This window comes from Crotalus tigris, unplaced genomic scaffold (assembly GCF_016545835.1).
Source record: "Crotalus tigris isolate CLP2741 ecotype Arizona unplaced genomic scaffold, ASM1654583v1 scf7180000020588.15403103151:6194809, whole genome shotgun sequence".
Lineage (NCBI taxonomy): Eukaryota > Metazoa > Chordata > Lepidosauria > Squamata > Viperidae > Crotalus > Crotalus tigris.
In genome coordinates this window covers 5,820,737-5,835,701 of record NW_024098092.1, presented here as the reverse complement: position 1 = coordinate 5,835,701, position 14,965 = coordinate 5,820,737, and the positions used below count along the sequence as shown (strand labels likewise).

Here is a 14,965-nt window from a genome sequence, read left to right as displayed (position 1 = left end):
GCCCAAAAATTGATGGGTTTTTTTTTTTTTTTGGTCAGATGCAAGATCTTTAGCAATGCCTCTTACAAACTAATGTGGTTGTGCCAGAGCCCACTTGCGTGTGGAAGAAAGGACGGCCTGGATTGCTATGGGGTGATCAAGCCCAGGGGGACCCCTTCCAACTATAGAGGTAGCCCTTGACTTATGACTAGTTACTGTTATGGTGAACAGTAGGTTTGCTAAAAGAGCAGCGGCGTACACTTAATGACCAAGTTGTTCACTTTCAACTGCCGTGGCCGCAGTGAAAAAGATTGTAAAATTGGGCCAATCTTGTGAGGTACACATTTTACAACTGCTACGACTTAACGACTGCAATGTGCAGCCTCCATTAGAGTTGCAAGCAGGACCATCGGCAGGCCTGAGATTGAAAAGCTGCATAATCGTTCTTTGTCTGGGGAAGACCACTTCTAAGGCTCTTGGATGATTCCCCCCCCCCTTCTGTAAGATAAATGAGTTCCCTACAAGTTGCTCCTTCTCACCACGGATGGGCACGCTCTGTCCCTTATGCACCAACCAGGAGGCGTAGGAGCTTCTGTTGATGCATCTTCTGGTCTAGAGATGAATTGGGGCGACCACAAAGCTGCAGGGATGGACTTGATGATCGTGAGGAAAAAGAAATGGCCGTCCTCCCCCTTGAAGACTCACTTGGCCAGGTTGCACGCCCACCAACCAAATACAATGGTTTTCCAATGTAGTGGGAATACGACATCCCAACCACCTAGCTGTAGCTTGGACATGGCTAAAATATGTGCATGGAAGCAACAACCTCCTCCCCAGTGCGTGTCCCCTGGAGCTGTGCCCTCTTTTGCTGCCAGGACAAGTGCCAACCTCGTCTTCTCTACATGACAGGTTTCGTCCAATAGTTTGTCTCATCCCAACAGACCACCAGGGTGTCAAACCTTTTGTCTAATGCAGCGAACGTTCCTGACGTATTGTTACAAGTGCTCTCGTTCTCCCACCCACCCCCCCAGCTCCAACAGGTACAGGATTTTCCCGCTGAGTTTTGCAATTTTTCCCAAGCTTTCCCTCTCTTGAAAAAGAGCAGAGGTTGGTTCTGCTTTTCGCACAAGATGGTCCCATAATTCTCCCTGACGTTGTGCCAGCAGTGCCTGGGTTCGGCCTTACAACGTGTGGCGCGTGGCATTGTTGCGTCCGCCAGACTCTGCCTCTCTTCTCTTGATGCTTCTGGGGTGTCGGGTCTCCTTCCAATTTAGCACCAAAATACTTCACGGTACTGTGCCTTGTCCAAGGAGACTCTCAATGGCTTCAGGGTGGAGTCCAGAGGGATTGCGTGCTCCATGTCAGAAAGAAATCTCTGTGCCAATGTTTTTTTGGGAGGGAGGGGAGAGGAGGAGAGGGAAAAATTATCTGAATTGAGAAAAGGGAGGGAATATGGGAAAAAAACAGAACGCCGCGATCTCAGAAAACGGCGCTCCTGGAGAAGCGAGCGAGGGAGGGTGAAAGTGCTGTGGAATTGTCTTTGGTTGTCCCCAACATCAAAGAGGACATGTCCCCTCCACAAAGGCCCGAGGTTGCTCAGGGATGAATGAGGGGTGGGGGACAGATTTGGGGGGGGCGTCTCTTGGTCCTCCTGAGCACAGTGCTGTACACTGTCAAGAAATCTGAGGAAACAGCACAGGGAGAGCAGTACGGCTGTTTTGCATAATCCGGAGATCTCCATCTTGCTCCCTTTCTCATTTCGGGCATTTGCGAAGGTCCGTCACGCAAGGGGAGGGCTCCTTCTCTGCGTTTCAGATGAGGGATATCCGAACTGGGATGCCGGGGGACTCCGTCCTCTGAGGGGAGTGCTGGCTCACGAGGTGTTCCACCACCGTATGTTTTGACATGTGCTTCATCAGATAGGTTTCCTGGGGAAGGAGAGGACAGATATAAATATAAATAAACCGTAATACGATTGGGCGGGACGATTTGTACCTTCAGCTCCCAGAAAATCCCCCTGCTCAGAGGGGCTTACTTACTGAAGTATACGCTCGTCCACACATGCTGCAGCAGTAGGCTTTTGCGTGCTTGATTGCATGCGCCGAGAGGTGGATCTGGAGCGAAGCTGAATCTGAATATGCCCGGTAGCAGTTCGGACATTTGTAAGGTTTGTCTTTGTTATGCTGCCGTTGGTGTGACTGCGGGTAGTGGAAACGGGAGGAAAGAGATTAAGAAACAGGTAAAACACAAATACAGTCCCATCTGCCTCTGGAGGCCATTTTGTAGGCCGTCTACCCTGCAACAGCAAAACTCCAGAGCTAGTAGTAGTCTACTAGGAAGTCTCTGATGCAGTTATTCCCACCTCCCTGAGCTGCAGCCAAATTATCACAATTTGAACACGATACAGGCAATCCTTGACACACAACAGTTCGTTTAGTGATTGTTCAAATTTACAACAGCAGATATTTTGCATCCAATCGGTGGCCTCAACTTCCCATGTATGTCTCTCACCGTCCCAATTTTTCCACTCACCTGGAGATTAGAGAGCTGTGTAAAAGCCTTTTCACAACCGGCATGTGGGCACTTGTATGGTCTGTCTCCAGTATGAATTCTGAAATGCATCAAGACAGAGGAATCAGTTCCATAAAGCCATCACACCTTCTCCACCCTGAGTATTCTGTGCTGTGATCTTGAGGGACAAAAATTTAGATGGTGGTGAACCTAAGACACACATGTCAATGATTTGGGTGACATGCCAGCATTCACCAACACCCAACAACTATTCTTGAAAGCATGCTCCATTCTTGCACAATTTTCAAAGGGTGTGAAGGATGCAAGAGATGACAGTGGGCTCTTGGATAGCCACCAGAATGTCTTCTTGTCCCCAGCTGATTCATGAACTGTGTAGTATAGGCTGTGTACAGTACAGGTCTGCATTCTCCTCTGCTTGCAGCTCTGCCCCTCCCTTGTAACCCTACCCCTTCCATTTAACTCCACCCCTTGGCTTCCCTCCAAATGGCACAAGCTGCCCCACTGCCCAACCGGAGGGTGCTACCAAGGTCCCCATGCCTCTGTGCCGGGTGAGCCGTACCTGGTGTGCTGCTGGAGGTGGGAGAGCTGGCGGAAGGACTTCTCGCAGTAGGAGCAGTGGTAGGGCTTGACGCCCAGGTGGATGCGCAGGTGCTGCGCCAGGTAGGAGGCGTTGGCAAAGGACTTGGAGCAATGGGGGCACTTGTGCGGCTTGGCCTCGGTGTGCGACTTGGAGTGGATCTGCATCTCCGACTTGGTGAAGAAGGTAAGTGGGCAGACTTTACACCTGAGGAGCAAGGAAGAGGGGTTAGGGACACTGCAGACCCCAACGTCAGAGGGGGGGCCCACAACATGGATTTGACTCTGGCCCTGTGTGGACAGCCAATGCCCGGAGTTGGAGGAGAAAATGCCGTCCTTGGCTGGCAAAAATGGAGGCCAAAATTATAACCAAAGGAGGCCAAAATTATTGGAGGATGACAGGAAGTTTCAGGCAGAAAAACACGCCGGACTTTGATCACTGGAACTCCCTGCCACAAGATGCAGCAACTTTACTATCCCCCGTGGCTCCACAACACAGAGAACCAAATCCATGAGGCTATTAGGATCCTTGTGGTGCGAGGAGTGACGTCCCACTTGGCCCTCCATAGATTTGGAGCAAGAGATAATGAGAAGAGTTTTATTCTTTGTTGCTTTCAAGATAGGAGGAGTCTGTGACAGCAACCTGTTTGTGTGGGCACCCATTTTTCAAACCAAAAATAGTCAGGTGTGACATGAAAATTTAAACAGTTTAGTTTAGTTTCCTGTTTTGAAACTAAACGTGGCAGAATAAACGGCACATTTATTTTGAGATGTGACCGGAAGCCTTTTCCTGAGACCCACCTGTATGTCTTCCCTTCTTTGCCGATGTCTCCTGATGCTAAAATGGGATAGGGGACCACGAGGACCGGGGGCCCCGACGGGTTCTCGGCCTTGATCTTCTTGCGGCCTCGCTCACTCTTGGGGGGCCCCAGCAGACTGTGGCCCTGGATTGTCTTGATGGAGTCCAACAGTGGGGGGCTGGTGATCCCCGAGATGAGGGTGGGGGAGGAGGCGATGAGGTGGCTTTGACTGGAAGAGGTGGGCGTGGAGGCGGTGCTGGTGCCCGTCCCCGTACTGGATTCAGAAGTGCTGACGGCAGGAGTGCGGGACCCTAGCCCCAGACCTGCAAGTCGGGGGGGAAAAAGGCTAAGCAAAATCCTGCCCTGGAGAAAAGGGAGGTGTCTCCCTTCAGCCCGGTTCTGCTCTCTTCATTTTTTAAACAAACCACAAATTATGAACACAATTCTCTTGTTAAAAGCAGTGCACCGATTTTATATCTGAAAATGTAAATGGGCACATTCACGCCTACACAGACACATTCAGGCCTACAACGGATGAGATGGCCAATATGGGTAGTCCTCAAGTTACGACCAAAACGGAGTCCCACATTTCTGTTGCTAAGCAAGACAGGTGAGTCTTTGCTCCATTTTACAACCTCTAACCGTAACCCTTAGCACGGGGCACCCGGTCATCAGAACCATGAGGACTAACGCCCATCCTTTTGTCTCCATACCTGTGACTGTGCTGGTGGCCGGGCGCGCGTGAAGAGCAACGTCCGGCTGGGGTACCGCCTGGGGGTGAAGCCCCGGGACCTGCTGGAGCTTCGGAATGGACATGATGGACGGGCTGCTCTCCGCTGGCGAGGGGGGCACCAGCAGGGGCTGCTGGGAAGACACCGAGGTAGGGGGCAAATGAGGGGGGCGGATCTTCTCCGCCATAAGCTGCTCCTTGATTTTGTTGATCAGGACTAAATTGTCCAGCTAGACACAAAAGAGAAGACAGAACAGAATGACTAACCCAGAACGACCGATAATCGTGGCTTAAAAACGACAGGAGGCCAAGGAGCAAGGGGGACATACTAGATGAGCTTTCAAAGACCCCTGCAATTCATGCTTTTGACAGAGGGAGCCCTAGAGGTGGTGGAGAAACAGCCAAGGCAAATTTAAGGACCAACAACAATTTGACAGTGAGAAAATGTTGTCTAGCCCTGATTCAACGCAACTGAGGAGTTTCTGTTAAACTTTGGCTGGACTTCAAGGCTAAGCAGAGTCAGACCAGTTCATCTTGGTGTGGAGGCCACTAGAAGATCTTGGATGGCATGGTAGGAAAAAGCTTCCCAGAAGAAGAGGACCATGAATCTATGTGGTTGCTCCCCAGTGTTTTATCCATGTCTCCCTCCCATTATAATGGGAATTTGGAAGAAGATTTTTTAAACAAAATATATCTCATTTTTCTTACATAAAGAAAAATAACTGAAAGTGAAATAATTCAAGGGATGCTGTTCTCTTTTCTAAAAATACATGCTATTCAAATTTTTAGAAGAAAATAAAAAACACAAACTAATAAAAAAGCAAGAAGGAAGGAAGGAAAAGAGAGAGGAAGGAGAGAAAGAAAGAAGGAGAAAAGAAAGAAGAAAAAGGGAGGGAAGTAGGAAGGAAGGAAGAAGAAAGAGAGAAGGAAGAAAGAAAAAATAAATACATGCACAATTATGACGTTATCTCTTACCTGGCAATTATATAAATAAAAAAATCTCATTTTATTTTCTATTATCCAATGGGGAACATCCCCCAGACTCCCACATGGGGTCAGGTTTAATCCCCAAAGCCCCCTTGACTTGCATTCATCAGTCTGATCAGGCCTAGCATTTCTAAACAGGGTAGGAAAAATTGACGCTCTCATGCCTCCAGCCAATTAGCAGGGTGAGCTTTGGTTCTTAAGGACTAGAAACTTTAAAAAAAATCTAACCGGTAACTGGAAGCCGAGACGTCGCGGTTCTTACCTGACTCGGCATGGTGGGAGGTGGTGGCCAAAAATAGGTGTTGTTAAAGCGCGGTTCCGCCATTCTGGAGAGAAAAAATAGCGGGGGTGGGGAAGAAGAGGGTCAGGGGTCAGCTCACTTAACAACTGCCTTGCTTAGCGACATACATTTTGGGCTCCATTTTGTCCGTAAGTCGAGGACTGGCTATTTTTGGTCCAAGGTCAAAGAGAAGCAGCTAAATTAAATTTTTAAAAGACCGGTTAACACCACAAGCTTCTTTTAAACCTAGTTTCAGGTAAAAAGCAAGAGAGGAACATCGTAGAGGAACCTTCACATCCAAAACCTGACAATGGGATGGAGACCAGCAAAATTATTGAGTGAAGGCTTGGCAGCGCCCCCAAATTAGTGGCACCCCAAATCCAGGCCGCTGAATAGACAAAAGGACTGATGTTTTTTTACTGGTGGAGTTGGGAAGGATTAATTTAAAAACAAAATCGCAACGCTGTCAAAGAAATGATTTCTTTTTTTGGCAAGAGACACAGATTCAGAAAGTTTCCCCTGTTTTGGAGTTCCTGATAAAACTGCAACGTCCGTCCAAAACTCCTAAGCAATCTCCAGCAATAACAACAACAACAAACCATCAAGGAGACGAATTAACTGCAGCGCCTGTGGATTAAACGACGCAATTAAATAATTTCAACTGAGAAAACACACTTCAAATCAGCAACGACCGCCGGTTAGAAACCTCCTCTTAAATGACGGCAAATAAATTTTTGACTGTGTGGGGTTGGAAATGACAACATTGTTGTTCACAGGACCGGTTGCAAATGCAGGTGAAAGCCGAAGTGATGTGTACAATCACTTATGCCAGTTTTTCTTGTGGTGGGATATTGCAGCGAACATTTGAGAACCCGCCAGCATCTCTCACCGCTTCGTCTTATACCTATTCTAAGCCAAAATGCACCCGGATTTGAAACGGTCTTTTCTCCCGCTTTACTCTTTCTGTGCCATCTTTTCTAGATCCTGCTTCCCCCCCCCCAAAAAGACCCGATCTGTCTCCTTTTATAACCCATCATCCACACTGTGAACCCAGCTCCAGTTTGGGCCACCCGAGTCGTTCACCAAGAGACCTGTTCAAACCATCCAGCATCCGAGTCACACAGAAACATCCCGGTTGCTTTTTTAATGGTGTAACTTATCTAAGATGGTTGGGGTTAAGAATAATTTGAGAGAAAAGGAAGGATGGAGTTTTAAAAGAAAGCAAACACAGATGATGTTGGGTCATGAAACGTCTGCAAGGAAACCATCAAGCTCAGAGATCACCCAGGACCCCACAGTCCTCCTCGTCTTCCTCCTCCTCCCTTCAAACCCCCCTCCCTTCTAGCACTGATCATGTTACCTAGTTGGGTCATGAAACGTCTGCAAAGAAGCCACCATGCTCAGAGAGCACCAAGGACCCCTCACTTAACCCTGGTTAGTGGTTGCTGACTTTTCAAGCAAATTCCCCTGGAAAGGACCGTCTGCAGGCTGATTTACACAGCCCTGCTTTCTCCACTCCAGAAATGGGGGACAGGACCCCCTCAGCTGGACACGAAGCCCCAGCCACCTGGGGGGAGAAGACCGGCTGGGACGGAGAGACGGGTCTGGCCACGCAGGGTCCGGCCGCAGCCCTGCTAGAAGGGAAGACGTTAACCGCACTCAGTACTCACGGGGCGTCTTGAACCCTGGCGAGCAGGGTGTTGTTGTGCGCTTCAGACCGTCCCTTCTGGTGCAGGCAGGGACAAGTTCAGGCCGGGAGGGGTCCCCGGCCTCCGCCAGATCCTACCCAACTGCCGTTAATACAAGCTACGGCCCCTGGCATGGGGAGGCTCTGCCTCGGAGGCCGCCCGGCCTCTCGCCTGGCTGAAATAGAGAGAAATAACAGGTTGTTCACACAGAAACGGCGGCCGAGCGCTGAGCCTGGGCCCGGGCAGGGGATGGAGCCTCCTGTGGCGGGGCAGTCTACCTCAGAAGAGTTAAAGGGCACCTGGGAAGAAGCCTAGATGCTAATCTTGATCCGGGTCTCTCCAGTAAAACTTAGCATGTGTTCCTGTCACACAATAAGCCAAACCTGCTTCACCTGGGTTAGCTACTCCTAGAGCTACTGGGGGTTCTGCAATGGGGCAGGTAGGAAGTACCTGGAGGCTTCCAGCTTCCAATAAAGAGTAAAAAAAAGCAAGAAAGGAAAGAAAATGGCAAAAATGCAGAAAGAAGAGAGAGAGAGAGAAAGGAAGGAAAGGAGGAAACAAAGGAAGGAAGGAAAGAGAGAGGAAGGAAGGAAGGAAGGAAGGAAGGAAAGAAAGAGAGGAAGGAAGGAGAAAAATAAAAGTTGTTTCAAATTTTCTTTCCAGCATATATAACAAGTCCACGAGTCATAAAAGAGCCAAGGTTGCCTACCCCTGCACTACACCATAAATTCTGTTTTATACATCTCAGTGGTTGAACCGATACACTAAGGAGATATTTGCTTTAACTGCAAACACACTAAACCATAAACAAACCATGTTTTCAAACAAATAAAACTGTAACGGAAACAGTGTAACACATCCGGCAGCTCCTGTTATTTACGTTTTTCCCTGTTGAAAAGTTTCAGTCTAACTTGGATTTTCAAAACATTTCAGATGCGAGTGCAGCAGACATGCTCTTTTTAATTTTTTTGCTTTGCTTCATTAAAGAAATTAAATAAACAAGCAAATTAAATACACCTCCTTTGATTTAAGACCACAGAGAGGAAAAAAAATCCCCTAAAATTCACATTTGTAACTTTGCTTTTATTAGACACATTTGCAACTTTGCTTTTATTAGATAAATTGAATTTTTCTCCCCTAACCCCAATCGGGGTTAGGGGGAGAAAAATTCAATTTATCTAATAAAAAAATTAGAAATCTCTCAAGACTGCAATTGTCTGATATTTGCAGTTCTCCAAATGAAAATCAGAGACGCCGGTATGTATATCTGAGGGAAAAGTCTTTTTCAAATGCACGTGTTAGAATACATATATTTTGTTATTTCTCCAGTTTTTCCCCTCGCGTCTTGCAGGGAATCCTTGACTTATTTCGTCAGGTACAAGGCAGATAGATTAGCCTTTCTCTAAATCTAGGATATGTTCCATCAAACAATATAAAACGGAATAAAATGGAACCAAATACCTGGAAAGCTTTAAGATAGGGGTCCCCAAACTTGGCAACTTTAAGATGGATGAACTTCAACTTCCAGAATTCCTCGGCAATAACGCTTTCCTTTTGATACGTATCCCCACTGTATGCCTGCTTACTCTCTTGCGGTCCTTTCCTCTGCAATCTCTCCGCTCTAGGGAGTGGGAGAAAAGAAACAGGCATGGATGTCTAGGGGGTTCTGGGAGTTGAAGTCCACAAGGCTTGAAATTGCCAAGTTTGGAGACCCCTGATTTAAGAGATGGAAAATTCACTTGGTTTCACGTTTAGCTTTAGCGCAATTAGTCATCCTTCACTAAGGAATGTGGAACATAAGCTGGCCGGAAAAACAAGACTCACACCAGAGACAGAATGGACACTTCCTCTACGGCCTCCTTCCCAAACTTCCAGTTTCCTGTCAATTGACCTTCCTGGTGCCCTAATTTCAGCCTGGTGGGATCCTCGGTGAAGACTCTTACCCAGAACTGAATCAAAGTATCCTAGAGCTGGAAGGGACCCTGAGGGGTCATCCAGTCCAACCCCCTGTCCAAGGCAGGAGCCCTTATACCACCCCAGACAAATGGCCACACAATCTTTTCTTGAAGGACCAGCTGTGAAGGTGTGTGGCTTAAACCCAACTTCTCCAAAACACAGGCCAGATTCCAGAAATAAAGCCATATTTTTAACCCCGAAACGCAGCTTAACAGCCGAACAAACACGGTTAGGACAAGCGAGGGGTTCCACTCGACACCCAATGCCTCCAAACTATGCTGAAGCCCCCCAAAATTGCACCAGTCACAGTTCACCAAACCCCACTCCTGCTTAAAGGGAAAAAAATTGCAATTACTGGTAGTCCTCAACTTACCACCACAATCGAGCCCAAAGGTTTTACCCCATTTTACGACCTTTCTTGCCAGAGTTGTTAAGTGAATCACTGCCATTGTTCAGTTAGTAACCTGGTTGTTAAGTGAATTGGATTGTCCCATGGACTTTGCTTGTCAGAAGTTTGCAAAAGTGATCCCAGGACAGTGCGACTGTCATAAATACGAGCCAGTTGCCAAGCAACGGTCATAACTATGAAAAACGGCCGTAAGGCACTTTTTTTTTCAGTGCGGTGGTAACTTCCAACCGTCACTAAATGAACGGTTGCAAACTGAGGACTGGCTGCATTGTGCAGCATTTCGGATAGAGCAGCCATGTGGAGGGTTTTCTGCCCTCCACTCAGGGCCACCTAAACTGACCTCTTTTTATACAGGAAAAAATAAACAGAGAAGGGACCCCCACATCCCCCCCCTCTGCCCCAAACTTCTGCACCCCAAAAATTTCTCCCTCTCCCTAGGCCTGGAGTGGCAGGAATCAAAAATCTGAGTTTTAACTGGAGTTGGCAGCTAAGAAAAAGAAGGAATATTTCAGATTATGGACAGAGACCCCCACCCACCCACCCACCCACCCAGCCCCCAAACTGCTGCAAAATAACACGAACAAAAGGAAATACACAGCAAAACACAAACACACCTCCTGGAGATTACATGCAGCCAGTGGGGGGGGGGGAGGAAAGAGAATTTGCACCATTTTTTCCCAAATAGCCAAGACACACACACACACACACAGATCATCTCAGCCTCCCCCGCCCCCAAGAAATTCCTGCTGGACCCCTCTCCCCTTTCCTGACATCCCAGGCAAACAAACTCCAATATTAACCAGGATACATTTCTACACCAGGATCGCATAAGTCGGGAAAAGACGAAGCCTCCCCATAAACGCACATATATCTTTATTTCCCACAAAGCCGAAGCCTTCCTACAAGTCCCAAATCCCTGGAAAGGCACAGGAGGAGAAACACACCTGGGAGGCAAATCGCCCCTCGTTAAAACTCACCCACCCTGCAAAACAGCACGCAGTAACCGTGCAAAAACTTCCCCGGCTATTTCTCAGCAAACGTGGCATCGTTCAATATATATATATATATAATTTGCAGGAAGAAAGGAAGGAAAGAAAAACGCACACGGATTCCCACCATTTTGGAGCAAGAAAGGGAAACAAAATAAATAAATAAAGAAAGCTCTAGCCAACCAACTAGATACATTTTGCATTTCCTGTGGCTCTTCCCCCCCCCCCGCTTCCAGGCTGGCTTCTCCTCCGGCCGGGTCCACGCGCCCTCCTCGACACGCGTGGGAAGACATAGGCGGGGGGGGCCCTGCGCGACTCCCCCGGCGACCCTTCCCCGATCTCTGCGTCCCGCGGCGGGACCCGCGCCAGGCAGCCCGGACGCCAAAGCGGAGCAGGACGCAAAGCAGAACTCCGCCGCAAATTGGGGGGGGGGGAGAAAGAAAAATCAGATTTTTCCTCCTCTTTGGGGATGGGGGAAAAAAAGCCCCCCAAAGGCGCCCCCTCGCCCCCCCCTCCCGGCCCGCCTCCCCCTCGCCTCCGCCCCCCCCGCCGGGCCCGTTTTGATGGAAAATCGCAGACAAAAGAGGGCAGAAAAAAAAATGGCAGCCAGTGTTATTTTTAAAACAGGTCGGGGACGCCATATTCTGCAGATCTGGGGGGGGGGGAAAGGGGAGCCCGCCGGCCCAGAGAGCCCGGGGGGGGCAGGGGAAAGGGGGGGCTCCCCCCACAGCCCCCCCAAGGCAGGGGAGGGAAAAAACCGGGGGAGGGGAAAAAATCAAAATTAGGAAGAATTCCACCTCTCTCCTCTTAGCCATCGTCTCTCATGGCTTTGGGATCGCTCCTGGCCGGAAGGCTGCGCCAAAAAGGGGATCCTGGATCAGCATGGCTGGTTTTTTTTTTTTTTTTTTAAGGATCTGCTTTCTCTCTCGATCCCCCGATTCCTCGATCGCGGTTTTTGAATCGCCCGGCTTTTTATTTATTTAAAAAAAAGAAAAGAAAAAGCGAGACTTCCTATGCGAACAGACATGCTCGGCTTGCAAATTGCCCCTCCGCCGCCAGCCGTCTGCAAAGGGAGAAGGGGGCGCCCCCCCAGCCTCCCTCTTTCTCTCCTCCTCCTCCTCCTCCTCCTCTTTCCGCGGGGAGGGGGCCGAGAGGAGACCCCCACCCGAGCCAGGCTGGGTGGCCCCGCCAAAGCACGCAGCAGCCGCTTCTTTTGCAAACGCCCCCCCCCCCTGCAGGAGACGGAGACCCCTCCTTCCAGGAGAGCCCCCCACACACACTCAAGGAGAGAGAGAGACCCCTCCGCCTCCCCCCCACCGGTTTCCTCTAGCCACTGACCTGCACAGCGAGGGGAGGGGGCGCCGGCAAGTTTGCCCCAGACGGATACATTTTTCCAAACTCTCTTTCTCCTTCCGACCCCTCCCTTCCCACGCCCCCCCCTCGCCGCCTTCTGGAGTTCAAGAAGTCAGAGAAGAAATGGGCGCTTTGGCTAGGCCGAGTACCTTGGAGGGAGGGGGGCTCTGCAAAGAGGGAGGGAAGGGCTGGACGTTATTATTTCTCCCAAATTCATCCGTTCAGGGGTTTTTGGGGGGGAGGGGAAGAGCGGGTGGTGGGTTTTTCCCCCTCTGACCCCCCCGCCTGAAGGTGGGATGGTACATTTAGCGTTCCCCCCCCTCCCTCCCTCCCTCCCCCTTTTGCTGGGTGGTTAGTTCAAATCTTCCGGGTTGGTGGACAGTTCACTTCTGGGTCCTCCGCAAGGCTCGGAGATCTGGGTAGATCCCTTAAAAGAGGGGTTTATTTAAAAAAAAAAAAAGGGACGGGGGGGGGGGAACAGAGGAAGAGAAATTTTTGCTTTTGCAGGAAAAAATAAATAAAAGAGGAAAGTTTGCAAAATGTTTTTAAGAGTGGAAGGCCGTTCCCTTTTCATTTGTTTGCTCACTCCCTTTTTCCCTTTGTTTCTTTCAACAGTTTTCTCTTGCTGTCACTTTCTCTTCCACTTTTTTCTTTCATTCTTTCGCTCTTTTTCTTTTGCTCTTTCACTCTTACTTTCAGTCTCTCTTACACTCTCGTTTTTTTTTCTCATTCTCTTTTGCTTCCCCCCCTTTTTTGCTCTCTTTCCCCCCAACTTGGCAGGGTGTCCCTTCCTCTCAGCCCCCCTCCTTTTCAAAACACTTTTGAAGTTCCCAACTTTACAGGAGAAAGAGACAAGGGCAGAAGGTTGCAGCCAAGAAAACACAGGGGGAGGGGGTGAATTCTGGGGGGAGGGGCCAGGTGGGGTGGGGCAGTCACCCCCACCTTTGCACATCCAGATTTTGCAAACTATCTAATAAGAGGCTGAGGCAGGTTTCTTTCCACAGGCCTGCAGGAATGTCTGCATTCCTGGGCTGGATTTTGTCACCCCCAGACCAAAAGAGGTCTTTAAATGAATAAAGAGTCTTAGCCCCCTCCCCAATCCTGCAAATAGCCCCTTTGGATTGCTGACCCCCAGGAACCATGTTTTGTGTCCCCTCCATTTTTAATCCAGCCCCCTCCCAAGTTAGGGATGCTTAGAAAAAAGATGGGCCGCTTTTTGAGGGGGCTCAAAAAGGAGAAAAATGACAAGGGGGGCACTGAGCTCAGATATGTAAATCCAAGAGAACAACCCCCCCCCTCAATCAGGGATAGTTTGTTACTTTCTTGGTTACAGCATTTAAAAAAAAAACACATTATTTGAAAGTTTGTTATTCTCCTTTGTTACTTTGCTGGAGGGAAGAAGAGTTGCTTTTACAACGGTGCGTTTAGTGACCGTTCAAAGTTACAACGGCACTGAAAAAGGGGTGCCCCATTCTTGATTCTGAAGCTCAGCTGAGCACGAACTCTTGCAAGATTCGAACCCTTTTCCTCCACCCCCCCCCCAGCAAAAAAGTCTGGAGGGCAAATTGTGGCTGAAGACCTCCCAGCTCGGTTTCCTCTCCGCTTCCCAGGTGGGCAGAGACGCATGAAGGGGGGAGGGGGGAAGGACAAAACTCCCCCAAGCCGAATCTGGAAGGAAGAAGCACAAAATCCCTGTTGCTGGCTGGAGGGCCCGGCCTCTGCCAAGCCAAACAGGAGGGGAGGCTTGGCAGCAGGCCAGGAGCAACAAGGAGGGGCCCTCTTTGCAACCCACCCCTCTTGCATGGCAGGCTGGCTGGCCTCCCCCCCCGCAGGGAGGGGAGGCCTTTGCTGCAAAGCTATGTTTGCAGAGCCTTCTCCACACAGCTGGAAGGGCAGGGAAGGGGGGGGAATAAGAGGCCAAATGCCCCCCCTCCCACTTCCTCCAGCACGGAGAAGAGAGGGATCTGAAAGTGTGCCTGGGTCTCAAGAGGCTCAAGAACTCTCCAAACATGAAAACTTTGTGGGCTTCAACTCCCAGAATTCCACAGCCAGCATGGAAACCCCTGCCCATCTCCATCTGGAAGGCTCCTGGGAAGCGGCTTGGCCCCCCAACTCCCACAACATTGTGCATTCCCACAACATAGTTTTAACACTGGGAAATCCCAGGGAGTTTGCTCCAGATTCTTCCTTTAAGGCTTGTTGGCCGCTTTGCATTCCTCGTTTCTTGAGCAGCTTGCTCTCTTTTGCCATCCCATAACTGTCTGCCTTTCCCTTTGCAGTTTCATCACCTGGCCCCTAAATTAAAAATAAATGCTCCAATTAAAATTGCAGGTTCAAAAAAGGCTGGTGGAGGAACTGCCGATATTACAAAGACTCTGGATTGCTGCCCTCCTGTGGTTGTTCTGGGCTATTGCAGCTCTAGAGGGCAGCCCTCTGGTGGTGCTTTGGCGCAATTGCCCCCAGCAAAGGACAGTTTTGACCAGTTCAACTTAAAAAAATGATTGTGGTGGTCAGCTTATTGTTACGATCTGCTGTTTTGCTCTACAAGTAGCCAAGGTGCATAACAAACTTAAAAGGGATATTTCATTTATGATATAAATATTAAAACATGAAAAGGCCATTTTAAGAGCCAAGGCACGCTGATTGAAAGCCACTGACTCATTTTTTCCTTACTGGGTGTGACCCC

The 14,965-nt window shown here is 49.3% G+C and overlaps 1 protein-coding gene across 13 annotated transcripts; it reads right to left on the bottom strand.

Annotated features, from left to right (window-relative positions):
* Positions 1-1,011: 1,011 nt before the first annotated feature.
* On the bottom strand, positions 1,012-12,514 carry ZNF362 (zinc finger protein 362). Of its 13 annotated transcripts, XM_039367419.1 has the most exons (11): positions 12,265-12,513; positions 11,724-11,894; positions 9,034-9,193; positions 7,555-7,747; positions 5,867-5,930; positions 4,601-4,847; positions 3,889-4,210; positions 3,071-3,295; positions 2,512-2,590; positions 2,019-2,177; positions 1,012-1,907 (listed from the first exon to the last, which is right to left on the bottom strand). In XM_039367419.1, exons 5-11 carry the CDS (start codon positions 5,927-5,929, stop codon positions 1,791-1,793), a joined length of 1,212 nt encoding a protein of 403 aa, XP_039223353.1. In that variant the 5' UTR covers position 5,930; positions 7,555-7,747; positions 9,034-9,193; positions 11,724-11,894; positions 12,265-12,513; the 3' UTR covers positions 1,012-1,790. The 13 variants fall into 13 exon arrangements, with proteins under 13 accessions (XP_039223353.1, XP_039223351.1, XP_039223350.1 ...); XM_039367417.1 differs by lacking the exon at positions 11,724-11,894; XM_039367416.1 differs by lacking the exon at positions 12,265-12,513 and having other exon boundaries at positions 11,724-12,130.
* Positions 12,515-14,965: the final 2,451 nt, after the last annotated feature.